Below are 19642 nucleotides of genomic sequence, written 5' to 3'. Positions count from 1 at the left end.
TCAAAGCAGCAGAAATTTTTCTGTATCCTTCCCCAGATTTGTGCCTCAAGACAATCCTGTCTTGCAGGTCTACAGACAGTTCTTTTGACTTCATGCTTGGTGTTTGTGCTCTGGCATGCACAGTCAACTGTGGGACCTTATATAGACAATTATATTTCCAAATCATGTCCAATCAACTGAATTTACTGCAGGTGGACTCCAATTAAGCTGTAGAAAGATCTCAAGGATGATCAGTGGAAAAAAGATGCACCTGAGCTCAATTTTGAGCTTCACGGCAAAGGCTGTGAATACTTATGTAAATGTGATTTCTTAGTTTTCTATTTTTAATAAATTTAAAAAAAGTCAAAAAAAAAACTTTCACATTGTCATAATGGAGGTAAGAGATTAAATTAAGAGATTTTGAGGTAAGAGGTAAATTAATACAATTTGGAATGAGGCTGTAACATGACAAAATGTGGAAAAAGTGAAGCGCTGTGAATACTTTCCGGATGCACTGTATAGACAAACAACCATTCACACTCACATTCATACCTATGGACAATTTGGAGTCGCCAATTAACCTGGCATGTTTTTGCAATGTGGGAGGAAACCGGAGTACCCGGAGAAAACCCACACATGCACGAGGAGAACATGCAAACTCCACACAGAGATGGCCGAGGGTGGAATTGAACCCTGGTCTTCTAGCTGTGAGGTCTGCGTGCTAACCACTGGTCCGCCGTGCCACCCCTATTTACATGATTTCTTGAAATAATTATAATAATAATTAAGCATGCAAAATAATGAATTAGGAAGGGGGCAAACACTTTTTCACACCGCTGTACTTGTACAACATCAAACTATGTAAGTGTTATGTTTCACCAAAGTTGTTACTGATTTTTGTCTTTTTGTATTTATGGTTAGTTTGCTAACAGAAGTGAACAACAGGGGTCTGACACACTGGAAGCTGTACATTGTTGACTGTTGCCATATTTGAAAATTAAATATTTTTTTCCATATAATTCCAAGCTGTTTGGAAGAGGGTTTTTTTTAACGGCAATGCTCCAAGATGACCACAAGGGCCGTACTACACACATCAAATGAAGAAGATAAGAAAAGCTGAACAAAATACAATCTTTATTCATTATTTACATTACATACAATGCAATACTACAAGGCTTTCTACACATTCCATAGAGAAGTGCTCGCAGATGTGAGAGTACCGGACTCGGAGCTACCGAGATCCACCCAGGGCTTGAGATAGAAGAATGAGATTGGACATTGAGGACGAAAAGAAACCCTAAAATAGCATTTCATCTGAAAAACAAACAAACAGTCATATTTGGCTCTTTTATTCCTCCCCAACAAAAAGGTGCTTTGAATTAACTTTAAAATTATTTTTGATAGCTTTTCCAGACAATAACACACAATCCACCCAGCGCTAACAACAAAATAGCACAAAAATGACCAGTGTTAATCACCAGCTCCCATCACTTGCATTAATAAATCCATTACAGTAAACTGCTCTTTTTTACAGCAAACCAATTTATACTAAGCAGCATTAGAGCCACGCTGAACAAAAAATATATATATTATGAGACAAGTCCTAACAGTAGACGGAGGGGGCGTAATGTTATGAGGATGAGGTTAAGTTGTGATATTATGAAGAAAAAAGTCATACATTTACGAGAATATATGTCACTTTTTCAATTTTATGAGGCAAAAAGTCAGAATTTTAACAAAGTCATTTCACAAAAATAAAGTCAATAACATGATATGAATATTATGAGCGATTTGAGGTGTTCATATTACAGGACGTCTAAAAAATCCACCGTCTAAATATGATGACAATTCCGTTGTAATATTATGACAATTCATTGGTGACACTGAAAGTCGTACAAGACAAGACAAACAGGACAAAACATTATGACAATAAACTACAATTATTCAAACAAACAGTTGGAATTTATAAACACTATGAGAAGAGTCAATTTGTGAGAAAAGTCAGTGATTTGTCTTTTCAGCGTGGCCCTAATAGTCCTTGGTATTTTAAGAGGGTCCTCTTTCATGTGCTCATAATAGAAGAAGGGCATAATCAATCCAAACCAGCTTCAAATACAGACTTCACACCTAATGCAATCAAAAGCACCAAACAATTCCCTATGTGTTTTTTCCAGGGTAAAAATATAGTCTAAAATCTGCTTGCCTTTGTAATGATGACTTGCTTTTATTACGCTATACGCTCTTATCGCTTTATTGTGGCCAACTAAGTGCGTGGGTCTTCCTCTTTGCCAGTTCATTTGCTAATAGTGACTAATATTTGACACACATGGGCTACAAAATATGTAATAATGATGGGTATAAATGAGGTACCATCTTAGATAATATGTATTCTATCAGAGAGTTTCCTTTAATTTCTCATTGAATGTATGAATCTACGTAAATGGATATGCAGGTTACCTATGAGTCTACGGGTTAAATTAAGGATTGGTTGGCCTTTAATAGAGAGACAGTCCAGTTCATTATCATGTTTGTTACTAGGATTCTGCAAAAGACCCCACTCTGTGACGCAAACACGGCAAGTTATGTAACAGAAGCGTTCCCCTGTCCAAGAAAGCAAATGGCACAGTCTAATAAACCAGGAAGTAGCCTGCCCACTAGCACCAGGAGTTGATTAAAAAATGTTATAGCCATAGTGACCACCAACGCGCCTTGCTAGGAGGTCTTTGCTCTATTGAGCGCTGTTCTACTTAAATGTATTTTGCATCACAATCATTGCGAGGCCATAAAGATTTTGCATCGACAGGATGTGGATGGGCACATGTGGTCAGAGAATAAGAAAGTGGGACATTTGCGAGGATGGAAATTGCAGGGCAGAGATAAAAAAACAGATGCAATGCTTGGCAGCTAGCAGTAGTGTGTTTTACAGGGACAGAAAAAAACGGTTTCACGCTTGTGTCCAAATCACACAGTGTTGGCAGCAGCAGATCATCGTGATGGAAGATGGAAGAGATCAGAAACAGGAAATACCTGGCCTCCCTCGCTCTCCTCCTTCCTGTGTACGTGTGTGCACACGTGTGTGTTTACGTTAAGTCCAGTGGCTGAGGTGATGATGAGGGGGAGGAGTTCAGGGAGGGGCTAGAGGGTGATGAGGTCCACCAGGTTGCCCTTCGGTGGCGTCATGCTGTCGGGGAAGAAGTTGACGAGCGTGTCGAAGAGCTGTGTGCGTTGGGCATACGTCTGGTCGATGTCGGAGAAACCTGAGGGTCAGGAAGTGGACGAATTAATATAGGTCAGTGGCGAATTAATCAAATTGAAAGCGACAAAATTGCCCATCTTTCAGGAATTAAACTCTAAAATGCCAAAGTATTCCACTTGTCCATAACTCTAGATGAAAGCAGAAGACGACGCACTTATACGCATGCGTTCTTCCCTCTTCTATAGTCTGATATGTCACATGGTTAAGTCTACGTGTCTGTTCACAAAGCTACAGATCGGTGAGCCGTGTGTATCACATCAACTATTTACTAATCCGGCACAGTGTGGACTCAACTTTGTTTCAACCCGCCCAAAACACTAATCCCAGGAACGTTTCCAAGTAAAGAGGGCCTTAATCACAAAAATTATCACAAATGATCTACAATATCTCCACATTTTGCACTTTAAGTTTCAGAAAAAGTAAATATTAGTATTTATAGCAGTAGTGTAGTGCGAGGTAAGAGATATCAGAGGCTCACCAAGGGGGATGAAATCGTTTCTGGACTTGAACAGAGCTGAGGGCAGGAGCTGGAACTGTATTGCAAATTCAGTATTACCATCTCTCAATAGAACAAACTGAGAACAGCACTGAAATGCAGAAATCAAGAACCTCTTTGGTCTCCTCTGGGTCTGTGTGGTCCACTGTGAGAGACAGGTCATCCTGCAAGTATTTGAGTGCACTTAGTGGCTCGGATTGGGCTTTCTCTTCAAACCTGGCCAAGCAAAACACATAACGTCACTGTGCTGCACTCCTGAGAAATGGCCACTAGATGGCAACTGGCGCAAAGTGATAACAATGGGTTGCCATTCCGACATTTTGGAGCAGTGAGTCCACATCTTTAATTACCATTGCAGGCAAAAAAACATATTTGTTACAGTTAGTGTCAAACCATAAGGGAGTGTAATCACAGACCTGTACTTCCTGATGAGATATCTGCAGTGGCGGAGGAGGTAGTCCTTGGAGGGCCGACACAGTTTGAGCGACCAGAAGTCATCGAGACGCATCTTTGGAGAGCAAGACTTGCCTGGGTTGCCGCCAAACAAGTAATGCACCTGGGGGTATGACCCAACACGCAAAATAAATCATTCTGTGCACGAGGTTCAGTTTCATGCTTCGACAATGCGAGCTGTCACAAGTCCAATAGTAACTTTACTGGTGTGTACGGTATCCAACATGCTGTAAAAAGCCTGAAGAAAGTTACCAATTACCGGTATCAATTAGACCTCGCAGACAGAACCGGGCTTCGATGTGTTGTAACCACATACATACGTGCTGTATTGTCAAAAGCATTAATAGCATTAATAACCATACGGCTGCTCTGTTGTGGGTCGACATACTACTCAAGTTGAGGGTCAGAACGGTTTCCGATGTAGCGACAGCAAAGTGCTGCCAACATTAAATATTCATATATATGCTTTGTAACAGTAGCCTGTGCGTACATGTCAGACTTTGTGCCTCATGTAGACAAATACAATAAAAGTGTCTGTGATGTTTGCGTTGTGGTGCAAGAAATGCATGCTCCCTTGCATGTGTTACCTTGTGCATCTCGTCGTAGACCAGCTGGTGTGCAAAGCGTGGACACGGCTCCTCCTCCTGCAAGACCTTGCTGGGGTTTTCTTTCACCGCTTGGTCGTTCTTGTATACACAAGACCTTGGATATACAACATGCCCGGACAAAAATAGAAGAGGAAACATTTACATTTGTCAACTTTTTTTTCCCTGAATCACTAAAGGAAAACCTGCTACAGTGAAAGGACACCCATCAAAACAGAAATCATAACATACGTTGGTGGCACTTTTTAGTCATTAGAACACAATAGATTATGAGCTAATGAGTTTGTCAACATAAGGTATGCACAAAAGCGGGGTCAACCTGTAGTTGACATAAAGACATAAAGGAGGGTCCATTTAAATCAGCATCGGCCTGAATTTCGTCTAATAGGTGTGAAAGGATGACAACGTAAATTGGAGGTGTTAAATGACAACACACACACCAAAGTAATGACCACGTAAATGTCTCACAGCCCTGTTTGAATGTGCCAACAGAGAACAACAAGAGCAGCTAAAATCAATGTGCTGGAACACCGAGGACGGCCTGTTCTTTCCCGACCACTGATTCAAACATGATGAGCGCAGACACAGTACATGTGCACACACGTACGTATAAGCACACACACACACACACAGCAGCTCCCCAAGTGGAGAGTTAAGGAACTGCTGTCAGGTGGACTGCTTTTAATGCTCCACTTTCAGGTAGGGCAAAGGGATCTTTACGTTGAGCACTAAGGTGACTGCATTGATTGTCCTACCAGTTGTTACGGGCGATGTCGTAGATCCAGAAGGAGTTCCGAACGTTCTCCTCACGTTTATCTTTGTCTTTACTGAGGCCTGACAGGACGTGGATCTCGTTGAGCTCGGGGTCGATGGTGGCTCTCTGGGTAAAGCCTGTCATTGGCACTGCGGGGGAACAAGATGACCATTGTGATTCAAAAGTAAGGCACACCAGACGGGGTAGGAAATAAACATAAAAATGAGCTGCATTAATGATACAACTTCTTTCACAATAAGCAAAAAAAAAAATGAAAGCAGAACGCATGACAATTTAGGAGCTCCGAGAAAGAAAAATAACAGCACGTCACCATGGCAACAAGGGCAGACAGCCTGAGTGTTCAGCATGCAAATTCACCCCACCCTATTTGTGATAAATCCCAATGGTCAGCTCCTTAGACGCAGGTCAATAAATATTATAATTAGCAAGACATAAAAAAAATCCAACTACTTCATTTAGTTATTATAAGCCTTTTCTAACCTCACCCCTGACCCTAATGTGCTGGCTAAAAGCGCTACAGGGACACAGACAGAGAGCTCTATTGATTTGGCGTTAGCTAACAAGCTCATATTCTCGTCACACTGTTAGGGGAAACAAATAAGCAACAAAAGCAGGAAGTATCTTTACCTTCTATCAAGTACACTGTAAGGAGTTCAGTTGGGATTTGATACATTTGATACTAACTTAATGTAATCTGGACTTTCATTCTAATCAATGGCATCAATACAGATTCCATTCAACTCCCTTGTTTATACAATGACAATAAAGACTATTCAATTCTATTATAATGCAGTGACTGATTAGAACAGCGTGTCTGACCCTTTTGAGACGAGACGCATATTAAAGATAGAGGAAGACCAAGTACAGGAAGGAAGACTGGCACTGACGTGTTTCATTAATTCATAGCGTAATTGGGCAAGCCAAGATGCTGGTGCTCCTGCGGTGCTGCCTCACATTCACATGTGAGAGCCATTTATAAGCTACAAAGAAAGAACCGTTTGTGCTTGCTGTTTCCTTTTTGTTCCCTTGTTTTTTTTGTTATTTGCACACACAGGCATTGGCAATTCATCATCTCTAAAGTGACCAAATTGTGGTCAGCCTTTACCTCGCGAACGTGACAAATGCAGCCGCAGCTTTAGTAGGCGGCAGGACATGACCCAGGCGCTTCCCTTAAACCCAGACCCGAAGTGCAGATTTCAAACAGCCTACAAGTCTTACCATGGGGGTATTTGTTAAGTGAAATCAATTATGTTTTGTCATTGTGTTGTCACGTTTATTCATTTCTAAGGCGGGCAGCCATTTTCAAACAGGCGTGTCCTGATACGACTTTCTCATGTATGATCAGATTCCGATATTGCAGCCTTGAATATCAGCAGATACCAATATTGATCCAATATTCGTGCAGAGCATACATACTCTTATTACATATTTAGTAGCGTGGAATTCCAAAAAAGGCTTCATCAAGTGACATTACTCAAACAGAACAATAGTTGTTGACAAGTGTAGGTATGACATTGTTGATAGTTTTATCAACAATGGTCATAATGTAGCAAGGCTTAACGTGCCCAATGCAGTGTTTTGACCAGATATTACTCACCACTAAAGTATAGAAAAATGCAAAAAAAAAAGTACCGCAGAGGAGTCTTACCCATGCCTGAGTCCTTCTTTGTGCCATCAGATATGATCTCCACGTGATCTCCATCCACATCATAGCTGAAGAAATCATTGAGGTAAGTCTTTGACCTCTGACCGCCAAACACATAAAGACAGCGGTTTCTCTGTGAGAGGAGGGGGGGAAATGTTAACATACAAGATGGCTTTTACAGAACAATGTGTAATCGAGATTTACAGTGTGGAAGAGCATGCAGTGTCCAATACGGGACTGGATGTCTTCTGGGCCAGCGTTGCAAGAGTCTTCCCGCAGGAGACTCCATGTGCCAGCTTGGCAGTGGTAGGCGTAGAGGCCACTGAACTGGGGCTCAGACGTGCGGCTGTCCTCCACGCTGCCGTTACATGTCAGAATGCGCCCGCCAAACGTGTAGATCATGTGCTTTTCAGAGTCCATGCACATCTTGTTGTTGGACAAAATGAAGGGGGGGGGGAATGATCAGTTTCAATGTAAAATTGTCATCACATGTAGGATTTGTATTTCTTAAATTGGAATCACCATTTGTCACCCTGACACAGAAAAGCCCTGGTCCCAAGCCAAGTTGCTGAACTTTATGATTATCATCTCCAATTGTTTAAGTGCTGTTTTTGTCAAATTTATGGTCATAGCTGGTGTTATCAAACAGCACTTCCTCAATGTTTGTTATTTGAGTGACTAGTATATTTCAAATGCAAAACACAACAGTGCTGTCCATCAAGCCACCTGGTGGTCGAAGACTAGTTTTGGCCCTCTGTCCGCTGATGTGTCCTCGCTGAGGAGCGTCCAGGTGTTGACGTCAATGTCGTAGCGGTAGAAGTCGCTCTTCAGTGATTTGCTGTTCCTGACGCTGGAGTCGAGGTAGCGGCCTAAAGTGTAGATCTGACGGCGCTGGGAGTCGATGCACATCTTATGGCAGGAGCGAGCGCTTGGACCGCTCTGAACAAGATGCAAACAAGGCTTGGTAAGGATTGGCATATGCTGTGTTTGACCATTATTACCTCTTTCTCTGTGTCCCTGGAGATGCAGACCCACTGGTTTTCCTGAACACTGTAAGCCCAAAAGTCAGCAAGGTCTTGAGTGCCATCCCAGCCCCCGAAGAGGTATACAGTCTCTGCAGGACACAGTTTGACAAACGCTTGGTAAATGGCAAATGTGACAGCCGAACTTGTGACTCAATCAACCTCTGTTACTTTCCAGCAGACAGGAACAATAACATAAGATAAGATAATACGATGACTTGGAGAAACACTGTTACAAGATCACCTGACAGGGGACTAGGAAATGTTGTGACTTTTCCCCCTTTATACAGTAACCCTGCTTTGTGACTACTATGCTGCAGTCAGAGATAGTAAAGGTCATCACAGCCATCCATTTGCACAGTGTTGATGTGTGCCTGGCATAACTAGTAAGTAATTGACCCACGTTGTCTACTACAGTACAGGTCACTACTGTGCTTCTAAGGAGGAGTTTCAAAGAGTGACAAGGAACACACACTGATATGAACTTTCTTCTAGTTTCGATGGAAAAATAAAATTAAAAGATCCCATTATTATGCTACTTTTCAAGTCCCACAGTGTTGTATTGCCCACAACCTAACCTTGATGCTGGGAAAACACTGTTTTGTGTGACTGAGGCTTACTGTTAAAAAGTAAATTTTACATAATAGAGCCCTCTTTAAAATTGAACACTGAGGTCAGTGTGTGCTTTCTGAGACTAAACCACCTACTCTTGGCTCAACAGACAATAATGTGTCACAAACTCATTCTCTACACATCAAACACAGACATACGCACTTCCTTTCCGATTAGCAACAGGAAGCACACATCAACTCTCCCCCAACACGGAATCATCTGATTAAACACAAGTAAAGCTTCACAAAAGAGTCAACGAAAGAGGAAACAGTCCTAGAGTACGTGTGTCAAATTCGGCCCACGCTGCAATTTCATCCGGCCCGCGGAAAAAAATGCACATTTCCCCCACTCCGATGTAATAAAGTGTCCATGTGGATGGGGGCGTAATGTCCAGTTCGGCCCACAACCTGAAGTAGTCTTTGAGTTTTGGCCCCCTGTCCGATTGAGTTTGCCACCCCTGCACCTAGAGCTTTCAACCTGCCAAGTCATACTTGGTGTGTGCAGCTCTCACCAGTCTGAACGTCAATAACCATTTGATGTCCTCCCCTCATTCCCGGCCTGTTGTCGTCACCGTCACCTGCAGAAAGCAAAGGAAGGCGGGTACAAAGACGGTGTGTGAACGTGGGATGTGAGGGGGTAAATCGGAAAGCCGGAGGATCGTGTGGGATGGGCGGAGGGTGGTGGGGAAGCGACACACAAAAAAAGAAGGCAACATTGTTTGAGCTACAAAGCATTGAAATGTTACTGAAATGTTTGGACTGATGGGCGGGGTACACCCCGCTTTCAATAGATGGTCTCACTGTTCATGTCGTCCCTCGTGATTTCTTGGGCGCTTGTACCTTTGTTGCATTTGGGAATGATCTGACTCCACCTGGGCTTGTACTCCTGCTGGCTGATATACTGGTTAAACAAACCGTCTAAGAAGAGAAAAGGCGTAAATAATCCAACATTAGAATATAGAATATTATTGACAGTAGCACTCCCAAAACCACCACAGTGCTCTACCTCTTACGGCTTTGTCTATAAGGTCTTCACAGGCGTCAAAGTCTCCTTGCAGAACTAGTCGGTCGTGTAGGTGAGTAAGCATAGGGTGTTCAAGTGCTATCCGAGTCTTCTTCTGCAGCGACTCGAAGGCCTCTGTGTAGTTATGCTGACGGAAGTGTTTGAGGCAAAGGCGGATGGCTTCCTGTTCCCTGTACTGCAAGGGCACACAATTGGAGGGTTATTGGCCCTGAAACTAATATAAATATTAATAATATAAATATAATATTTATAAATTAAAAACAAAACAGTGCAAAATGGTGCGCGCTCACTGTGTCGCTCGCTACATTGCAAAAGTTATGCAATCATTCAATAGCATTATATGGCATCTTATACCTACATTTGAATGTGAATTACACCTCTCATGACAATTAAAAAATGGTCTCAAAAAACTGTTGATGATATCGATGATCGACAATAATTTGTAGCACAATTATCGACCAGTAAAATTTGTTATCGTGACAGGCCTACTGTTCACCCACACTTTTAAACAGATATTTGAATACAAATAAAGTTTAATGAATAGTTAGAAGAATAGATACCCATGCCTAGTCACAATATACTGGCGTTTTTTGTAAAAAAAAAAAAAAAAAGATTTCTCTTAATGGATGAAACGCTAAACCGCAAGTCCATGCCTCAGTCATGTTCTTACCTTGCTATACCAGTTAAGGCAAGGCTGCACTACATCTGGATCTTCGATGCCATGCAGCTCAATGTACCAGATGCTGAAGTTGAAACTCGGACCCCATGACATCAGAGGCACTGGGAGACATAAATATATAGAGAAGACAATGTGGCAAAAAATAACTGCAGAAACAAAACACGCCTTCTTACCTATTTTGACAAATCTGCAGGGAAACATCTGCTCATCAATCTTGTGCTTTAAGGTGAACGTTTCCTTGTTGTAGTCATTCTTAAGGCCACTGGCAGAGGGGAAGAAAAAGAGAGGCCACTTTTTGACTACTTGTATTGTCAGCTCTGTCGAGTTCACCCACTTGCTAGTAAAATTGGCTAATAGCCAAACAAAAGCATATAGTTGTTATTATTTTTAGGTATTATTCAGTTTGATTTGAAGCAGCTCAATCTCACCTGGACAAAAGCTCAGTCATGTTTTCTTCACTCATCCCACCAAACACTTTGAATTTCTTCAAGTTGCAGACGTGTGTTTTCTCATATTTCCCAAAGGTGATGCTTTGAACAATCGCCGGCCTTTCCAGTTTCAAGACTAAAAACTGTCAACAAGTCAGACCATCTAAAATCAGTTCAAACAAGCGGCAGTGTTTAATCCAAATAAACACAATACCACAAAGAGGAATTTAACAGTACATAGTGTATAAAGTATGTATTGTATACAATGGTGCACAATTTTGCAGCATCTGGTTTACCTGTGGAGGGTAGTTGCTCTCAGAAGACCACCTGGAGGACTGATCATTTGGTTTGTCCACCAAAATATTCCTACAAGAAAGAAGGAGGATAAAGCCAAGTAAAAGACCCTCCACATCTTCAGCGTAAAATTAGCGTACAATACGGAATCCAACAGTGTTCGGAACATTTATTAGCATGAACCCCAAGTCATTGTCCTCCCAGCTCCGTCACCCATCTATGACTTCATCAGGCTGTAGTTATTTACAAACTAACACAGTTAAGCCAAAAGTCAAGTCAATTCAAAAGTCCCTTGCTGCTCATCATTGCCGTCTTTGTCAACAGTCATGTCTTCAATCAAGTTAAAGGCAACGTTAAATGTTTACTTATGTGTTTCATTCCTCATTATGTATTTATATACATTTCAATTTGTTTTTCCATGTAAAATTATAAGCAAAGTGTTTTTTGGGTGCCTGGAACAAATGAGTAGAATTTGCATGATTTCTTACAGGAAGAACATTTCGGTTTCATTCGGACCTTCTGGAACTAATGGAATTAATGTCGCTAACGGAGGTTGCACTGTTTTATATCTAGCAAGGGGGCAAGTCGGACAGATATAAGGACATTGTAATGGAAACTACGCAATAATATGTTGGGATTGTGAAAAAACAAATGTAACTGAATTAAAAATACATGCCTTGCCAATAGTCAGTGTTTTCCAAAGTTTACAGATCGTTTAGAGACGAGGGGTGGGTATCTTGCTTATGTGCATTAGTTGACATAATGTAGGTAGCGAAGCTTTGCTGATATTTATTTACTAACATATATTAACAACAGAATATATACCTCCATCCAATTTAACTTCGGCTTCTTTCGGTTTCTTCTTAATTTGACGGATTAAATACGATAATTTACAACATTTACTTGCTATTTACAGGTTTCAATACACAATACAATAAGATAAATTCCAACTGGAAGTGTTATGATGTACCAAAAAACACCAATATTCGAATGTCTTGACTGAGAAAGGTAATAATTCGATTGGTTAGCCAGTAAATAAACACCGATACTACTCGCCGCTGTCAAACAGTAAGTAAGACAATAATGAGGGGGGGGGAGATGTGCATATTTAGAACCACAGTAGCAGCATCAGTATAGTTCCTTTGGAATTCACGCAATGAACCGACAAAGCCGCTTCGACATAGTGGCGGTTTAAAAATAAATAAGGTGCCAGTAATGGTTAGCTAATGCTAGCTAGCCCTTGTGCACGGCGAGCTAGGCCAGTTTGCCAATGGGAAGAAGCTAAGGTGCTCAATAGCGATAACGGGTCGCACGGTACTACAGAAATGCATGCAAACACCGGGTTAACTAATGTGAAAATTACTCACTCGGGTAAATACGTAGAGGAGTAAGAACTCCATTTAAAAACGCTGAAAGTAAGAACCCTGCTCTCTGGAACGACAGCCATCTTGTTGCAGGAAAAAAACAAGCAGGGAGGGGTATAAGGAAGGGAAGCGTTAGCCCTTAAAGACACAGTGGACTGTTTAGAGTTGAATATTATGCAATATCACACCACATTTCTTACCATGTTTTTAATGTTTTAATATAGTTCCTTTCAACTATAACAAGCACAAACATAATAAGCTATTTTCAACGGTATCATCACTAATTCAATTGCTGTATTACAAATATATTAAGAATTACGCTTATAAATACAGTATACATGTACATACATAAACATATGTATTGTTTTAACTCAATAATGATGATGATGGTAATGATAATGATACATTAAATTTACGGTAATTGCCGCGACGTGGTAGGGCTTTGATACAAAAACCGAATTCCCTAAATTCATACAGAACAGCCTTGCCCTGACCAATATGGCGGCGACAAGTGCGCGTCATCAACGTCGACCTCTCAATCTGCATCAATAGCAAAAACAACTATTTCAAATATCTTAAAATTGATAATTCATTTCTTTATAGTATTTACTGAAATTTTTTTAATGTGCCTTTTTGAGGTAATGGATAGTGTTACATAAACATTAGCATGGATTCTATAAAAATAATATATGTCAGATTTGAAAACAATTTAAGTCAGTTTATCTATGTCTCAACGTAAACAACAGGGTGTCATTTGTTGATTAAGGTATTCAATTTATAAATGGAATATATTTCTGGCATGAGATCATATAGTATTTTGATATATCTAATATACTTGATTTGCTTTATAATGTATGCTTTCCTAGTTGCTTTCCTATGCTTCCTTACTAGTAGTTTATACTTTCTAGAAGCATAAACTTTCAGGGTGACCTCAGTCTTTCATGAAACGTTGAGTCGGTGGACACTTACAATGATGATGATGATGCATCTGGTGAGTAATACCTTTACTCCGGTTAAATCCGGTTACCTCATCTTAATGTACTCCAAGGCACGACTCATCTTCCTCGTCTCCCAAATCACTTCCCTTTGAAGAAGGATGCATACATTGACAATAATATTATACATACACATTAATATATTATTTTATTGTTAATGTTGTTAGTAGTCATAACACTATTGTTATTATCACTTGTGGTCAACATTGGTTGCAATACAATAGCTATTTTTCATTCATATTCATCATCATTTCAACAGTATACCCACCACGTTGCTGTTATTTTTGTAACCATTATGAAGTATTTAAAAAAGTGACAGAAATGTAAAAAACTGCAGTCAAAATATGATATGAATATTTGTTGACACTTCTACAACTACTTCAAGGTGAAGGATACATACATCAAACATGAATTATGAGTGGAAAATGACTGATGTTCAGAGTAAAAGAAAGTCACACAAGATCCTCAGGGCAAAAAATCAGCTTCCCAAAAACTACCTCTTTCAAAACTACTTCTATCTGAAATATACATATATCATGAATCATGTTTTTGAGATATTAAACCTTTGAAATGTGAAAATGTTTGCATAACTCTGTTTTATATTTAAAAAAAATGAAATATGTGTACAGCATTGTAAACATCAGTAGAGACACAAGCCTATCATTTCATATTAGCCAGGCCCTTGTGTTGCTGCATGCTTTGAATTGGAAAAAGTATCACCATCTGGTGGGCAAATGTGATGTTACAAACGTATGTGTGTGTTTTTTTTTGAGAATCGGAATAGTGTTTCCCTCTCACTTTTTGAAAAGAATCTCACTAAGTCTGGCGTATTGTATATACTACATGAACAAAGTCATCCAAGATAAAGATGAACGGAATGTATGACTTAAATATAAAATATCAATAAATCTATAAAATATAAACAAGAGAAAGTTATGGACTATACAAAAAAGCAGTTGTGCAATATAAAAACATTATGTGGAATCTCTAATATGGACAAAAATGCAGTAACAGTGCCAGTAGTGCGTTATAAATATGATTAATATTACTATTATACACCTCCTCCCCTCATAATGAGGACCAGCAGTCTTCTAGACCTGATGAGGACTATGAAGGGTCTGTTTATCCGAGTACTACTCAAACCAATATTGTTCCTGCATTGGGCTATGATCACTGTAAGGTCTCTCGGAAGCGAGAATAGAAAGTATTCAAATAATATTAATAATTGATATTTTTATAATAGTTATTATGAATAGCATATTTTAGTATACCGTATTTTCATGCAAAGCAGACAAATTTTTGTATTTTCACCTAATTAACCTATTTTCAACACAGCCAAAGTAAAAAAACAAATCATTCACACGAAAAAAATCCTGATGTCACAAAATGTCTGCAGCATCTCTTAAGGTTAAATAAGTAAGGTTTTGATCATAATAACATAATCGTTCCCACAACAGCGTTACGTCTTCACTATGGCTACCGGTGACATCATCACGTGTCTTGTACGAATCGTTGTCGTCATCCTTCCGGTAAAAGCACTGTCCACCGGCCCGGGTTGGAGTTTTTGGGGGGCGGGGGGAAGTCCCTTTAAGTTGCTATTGCCAGAGTCCCGATCGTGTCACATAGACGTGATATCACTGCAGCAACACGCTGTGCACACTTCTGGGCTGGATAGAGAACAGCAAAAAGCGGAAATGCGCGCAGTCATCCGACGACAAGCAGCCCCAGCGGGGAGGAGGAAGAAGATGAGAATACGGACTTGTGGAAAGAATAAGTGCACCTGCACTTTTTAAAAGCTGTGAGTGTGTTGGAGGAACATCACGGTCCCGCCGAAGATGAGGAGCGCCTTTGAGTGAGTCAAGTTACGTCCGTTCGCAGATGTGCGCTTCCATCGCAGGTGCCATGCGCGCTTTTAGTCCCCTTTACATCCACATCGCTTAGTTTCTTTCTTGTGAGTATAAGTGGAAGAATTCCGCATTCCAGGTGCTGTTGCGCACATTGAAATGGAAGTAAACAAGTGGGGATAGTGGGTCTGTGGAGCTGCAAACCCGTGTTTTCATCAGCAAGGACATTGCTCCCGGCATGGCGGGAAATATCCTGATCCATTTAGATAAAATTGAAAGAAAAAAGCCATACTGGAGGGTCAGTTTGAGCTGCCAAGAACAAGTTGTGGATTCGCGTGGGAGAAAGCACTTCTCTAACTTATGGAGGACTTGTGCAAAAAAAGGTTAGGATAAATATAGTAGTGGTAAGCGATTGATCCAATACCAATAAATACAATAATTCCAGATACCAATACTTTATACTTCAATTATTTAGTGGTTTTGCTTTTCATTTGTGATGGTGATAATAATCAGACTAAAACACATAACTTCTTTTTCAACTATGTCACAATATCAACCAAATATTACAATTATTCCCTTATTTTTTTAGCTAAGAAATGCAAAAAACAGTATTGACAATTGTTGCCCCAAATTGTTGCCCCAAAGACCTGCTGTATCCACAAACCTATTCTCTGAGTTTGTAGCAAATAACAGTATCAAAAACACAAAAGAAACACACAGATATTTCTGAAAATGACTATAAAATATCCAACACAAAAGTGCTGATTACAGCAGGGTGACCAGATCAGAGTCATTTAAGCTTTGTGCCAGAGGGTTCCAAACTTTCCAGCGAGGGCAGCAAACAGACAATATTGAAGAAGGAAGGGAAAACACATCACACATTGCTTTAGTCATTTTGTCATTCCGTTTTTTTTACATTGTAAAAATTGTGATTGTGTTAAATGAATATAGATAAGATTTGTCAGAGGATATTTATTTTAAAATTGGCATCTCTAAGCAAATGGTGATGTATCTTGTTGTAAAATAATACATACTGACCTTCAAAGGGTTAAAAATCCACAAATTTTAATACTTGATATGTATATTTTATACTGAAGTTGTTCTAAAAAAACAAGAAATGTTTGGTCCTTAGGACGTTTAGCGCAAGTTGTTTATTTAATTTGACAATATTAAAAATCACAACGAATGGAAATCAGGAAGTTGTTTCGTCATAAAATAAAAATCATTGAATCCGATCCCATCATTCCATCGCTTGGTGTCTTTTCATATGATGTTTGTGCAAAAGCTCTGTTGTTTTATGACCCTTTTTTCACCGCAGTGGTCATTTTGCTTCATAATTAGCAGCATTTGCTAAAGGGATGTTTCCTCTGTTAAATCTTGGCGAGAATCTGGATAAAGGATCGATACAGCAAGTTTTGTTCATTCTCAGAGTCACGATGTACCAGGAAGTAGTCTGCTGGCCTCAGTGGAGGTCTGTATGGCTGCTGTGATTGGCATTAGGTTGTTCTCGAACTCACTCATGCCAGGTGCCACACACAACCAGCCTGTGTGTTGTCTCACTTTGTCGACAAACCACAATGTCAAATCTTGAAACAAGGAACTCGTTTTGTTGGGTTTTGTGTTGTTTAGTCGTCTTTTTCCTGTATATTATAGGTCAAAATTCACAGCTTTGACATTTCCTTAAGGGTAAAATGTTCTTTCAATGCAGCATTTGTATTTCACGAAGTAAACAAAGTAACAAATGCGCCCAAACAAGTCAGAGCAGTGTCGAACACAGGCTTTGTTGTCCTTGCCTTCTTTCATGATAGAGAAGTGTGTGATAATCCCGTGGCATTAACCAGCATTAATCTTGGTGTGTTTTCCTTCATTACGAACAAATCTGTCACCCCTTTCAAGCTAATTTAAACAGCAGTTTCCACCCGCAACATTAGGAACATCTGCACATCCTGGTGGGATCCAGTAGAAGAGCAAGCCAAACTGAACAATATGTTTATTATTCTGGCTATTTACTGTATAATATATGCAGATAAAATGGCTGACAATTTGGTGAATATTTGTACTTCCGTCAAAGAGAATGGCATAGTTACTCACGGTGCAACATAACAAAAACGCATCACATATTGTATATCAACGACGGTGACAAATGTGGGTGATAAACAATAGCGAACCGGTAAATGTAACACATAACTTCAGCTGTTATTTACAAGTGCCTGCAAGGCATGCTGGGTAGCCCAGCAGCAACAACAATACAAATATTGGATACGAAGAGTATGTTAACGTCCGTCCTTCTTCACGTGCCTGATGAGCTCCCCAACATATCAGTCAAGCAAAAATGTTGGTAGAGAGAGTATCACAAGCTACCCGGTATGCCTTGCGGCAGGACTATATGGGTGTATTGTTGGCATGGGTATTTTGCGTAGATATTATATGTATGCACACATGGTGTCGTGGTTACGTTGTGCATCACTTGTGTGTTGACATGTTGTGTTGTTTGGATCGCCCTTTTGTACAAGCTACAGATCGCCTCTGACTATTTTCCTGTATGACTCAAGCGTGCCACAACAGCGCTGCAAGTCATGTTGCCGGATACAGCTTTGATGTTAAAGGTCTAAAAAAAAGGATTTGGAAAAAATGCCAAAAGGCCAGATGAGGACGTTTGGCGGCTCTGATGTGGCCCGCAGGCTGCAGTCTACCCACCCCTGGTATAAGTAGTAACAGTGTGACAAGACAGAACTGTCCAGTGGCATTGCCATTAATGACTGACGTGTCGAGCGGCCAATGACTGCACAAACAAAGGGTCGGTTTCTACACTGGTGTTCTGCTTGCAGTGACTACCATGTGACCCGGCCAATGCCTACATGACCAGTGAGTGACTGAGACTTGTCATGGTATCCCTACAGCCTGGCCAATGACTATATGAACAATGAGTAGGCCATTGATCGTATAGCGTTTGAACAGTCTAGAAACACTGCAAGAAGGTGGGACCTCCTGTGAGCCACAGGGCAATAGAGCAATGAATGTCGATGGAGGCCTGTCATGATTGCCATTCAGCCTGGCCAATGACTGTACAGTGGTTCAACCATGAGAGATACTGCATGGAGGTATAGTGGTTGATGCACAGTGTTTGATTAAGTTTTTTTTTCCTATGTATCTGTTTTTGTCTTCGCTGTACAAGACAGTCCTGCGTTGTGCACGTCATGCGCATGGCCTCGGTCAGGTGTTTATGCTTGCCTTCTTTCTAATATAAATGAGCCACATTGCTGCTTGTAGCCATAACATCACAGGCGAATCTGAGAAATGAGCCCATTACTTTTTTTCCTCAAGTGTGTTTTTTCTGAATAATTAAAGTAAATGGGACAGCAGTTTTTTTTTTGTGTGTCTTATTGTGAGCTCGAACAGCCAACTGTGAAAGTCGTATTTCCGCTGGGTTTATGTGGTCATAATTAGCACCTCCCATGTGATTCTGTGAGTGTGTGTGTGCGTGTGAATACAATGCGATGAGGGGTGTGCTTGTGTTTACATGACAGCCAAGAGGAGAAGTGACGCAGGAGTCTGTCTTAAAGGGGAATAGCAGACATGCTGCAGAAAATCAAGAGAGACAGGGGACGGGAAGGGTTAGGACAACATAGTGAGATAAAACATAGTCCAGGAACAGTGACGCGCAACTCGACACACATGAACTCAGTCATTGTTCACACTGGTTTTGGCCAATTTGATTATGAAATGTGTTTACCCTCTCACTCGCTATAAAAGTAGTGACACAAGGTTGTGTTTGTTCAGAGCTTGGCCTGTTCCAATTCTGAGCCAACATCCCCGTTTGCTATTCACGTTGACCTCATCATCTCTAGCTAACTCGCCTGCCAAACTGGAGCCCTCTCGAACCTTCTTGGCTGTGAAACTTTCGCAACACATTCAACTATTGACATCTCGACAAATGCTTCTCGACATACGAAGAAAGACTCAAAGAAGCAAACATGGAGGTTAGTCAAGTGTGGTAGTCAACTTTCAACACCCAAACAATTTGTGTTTGTGATTCCAGCCATTGACGTTACAGCACTTTTATATTCAGGGACTTCGTCAGGAGGCAGACCCTAAAACAAAAAGCAAGTCACAGGGCGACGGAAGAATAAATGCAGACTGTGGTTTGTCACATTGCCGCCTAGTCACTGATA

At 40.6% G+C, this 19642-nt stretch overlaps 1 protein-coding gene and 1 long non-coding RNA gene across 5 annotated transcripts in view; one reads left to right on the top strand and one right to left on the bottom strand.

The window, feature by feature from the left end:
- Window positions 1-1096: 1096 nt before the first annotated feature.
- On the bottom strand, window positions 1097-12773 carry mkln1 (muskelin 1, intracellular mediator containing kelch motifs). Of its 3 annotated transcripts, none has more exons than XM_058078006.2 (18): window positions 12635-12773; window positions 11270-11339; window positions 10974-11116; window positions 10719-10807; window positions 10537-10646; window positions 9849-10041; window positions 9644-9760; window positions 9355-9420; window positions 8211-8323; window positions 7936-8148; window positions 7414-7635; window positions 7213-7342; window positions 5545-5692; window positions 4772-4886; window positions 4148-4287; window positions 3845-3947; window positions 3714-3768; window positions 1097-3236 (listed from the first exon to the last, which is right to left on the bottom strand). In XM_058078006.2, the coding sequence occupies exons 1-18, from the start codon at window positions 12712-12714 to the stop codon at window positions 3115-3117; spliced, it is 2229 nt and encodes a 742-aa protein (XP_057933989.2). In that variant the 5' UTR covers window positions 12715-12773; the 3' UTR covers window positions 1097-3114. The 3 variants fall into 3 exon arrangements, with proteins under 3 accessions (XP_057933989.2, XP_057933991.2, XP_057933992.2); XM_058078008.2 differs by having other exon boundaries at window positions 9683-9760; XM_058078009.2 differs by lacking the exons at window positions 11270-11339; window positions 12635-12773 and having other exon boundaries at window positions 10719-10895; window positions 10974-11117.
- A 2393-nt stretch (window positions 12774-15166) lies between these two features.
- The window catches only part of LOC131132815 (uncharacterized), a 42292-nt gene continuing 37816 nt past the window's right edge, over window positions 15167-19642 (top strand). For both annotated transcript variants that reach the window (XR_013630166.1, XR_013630165.1), the window contains exon 1: window positions 15167-15478. This is a non-coding gene — a long non-coding RNA (uncharacterized LOC131132815). The remainder of the gene's footprint in view (window positions 15479-19642) is intronic.

This window comes from Doryrhamphus excisus, linkage group LG2 (assembly GCF_037039965.1).
Source record: "Doryrhamphus excisus strain RoL-2023G ecotype Guam linkage group LG2, RoL_Dexc_Guam_v1.1, whole genome shotgun sequence".
NCBI lineage: Eukaryota > Metazoa > Chordata > Actinopteri > Syngnathiformes > Syngnathidae > Doryrhamphus > Doryrhamphus excisus.
This window is presented reverse-complemented; position numbering and strand designations above follow the sequence as displayed.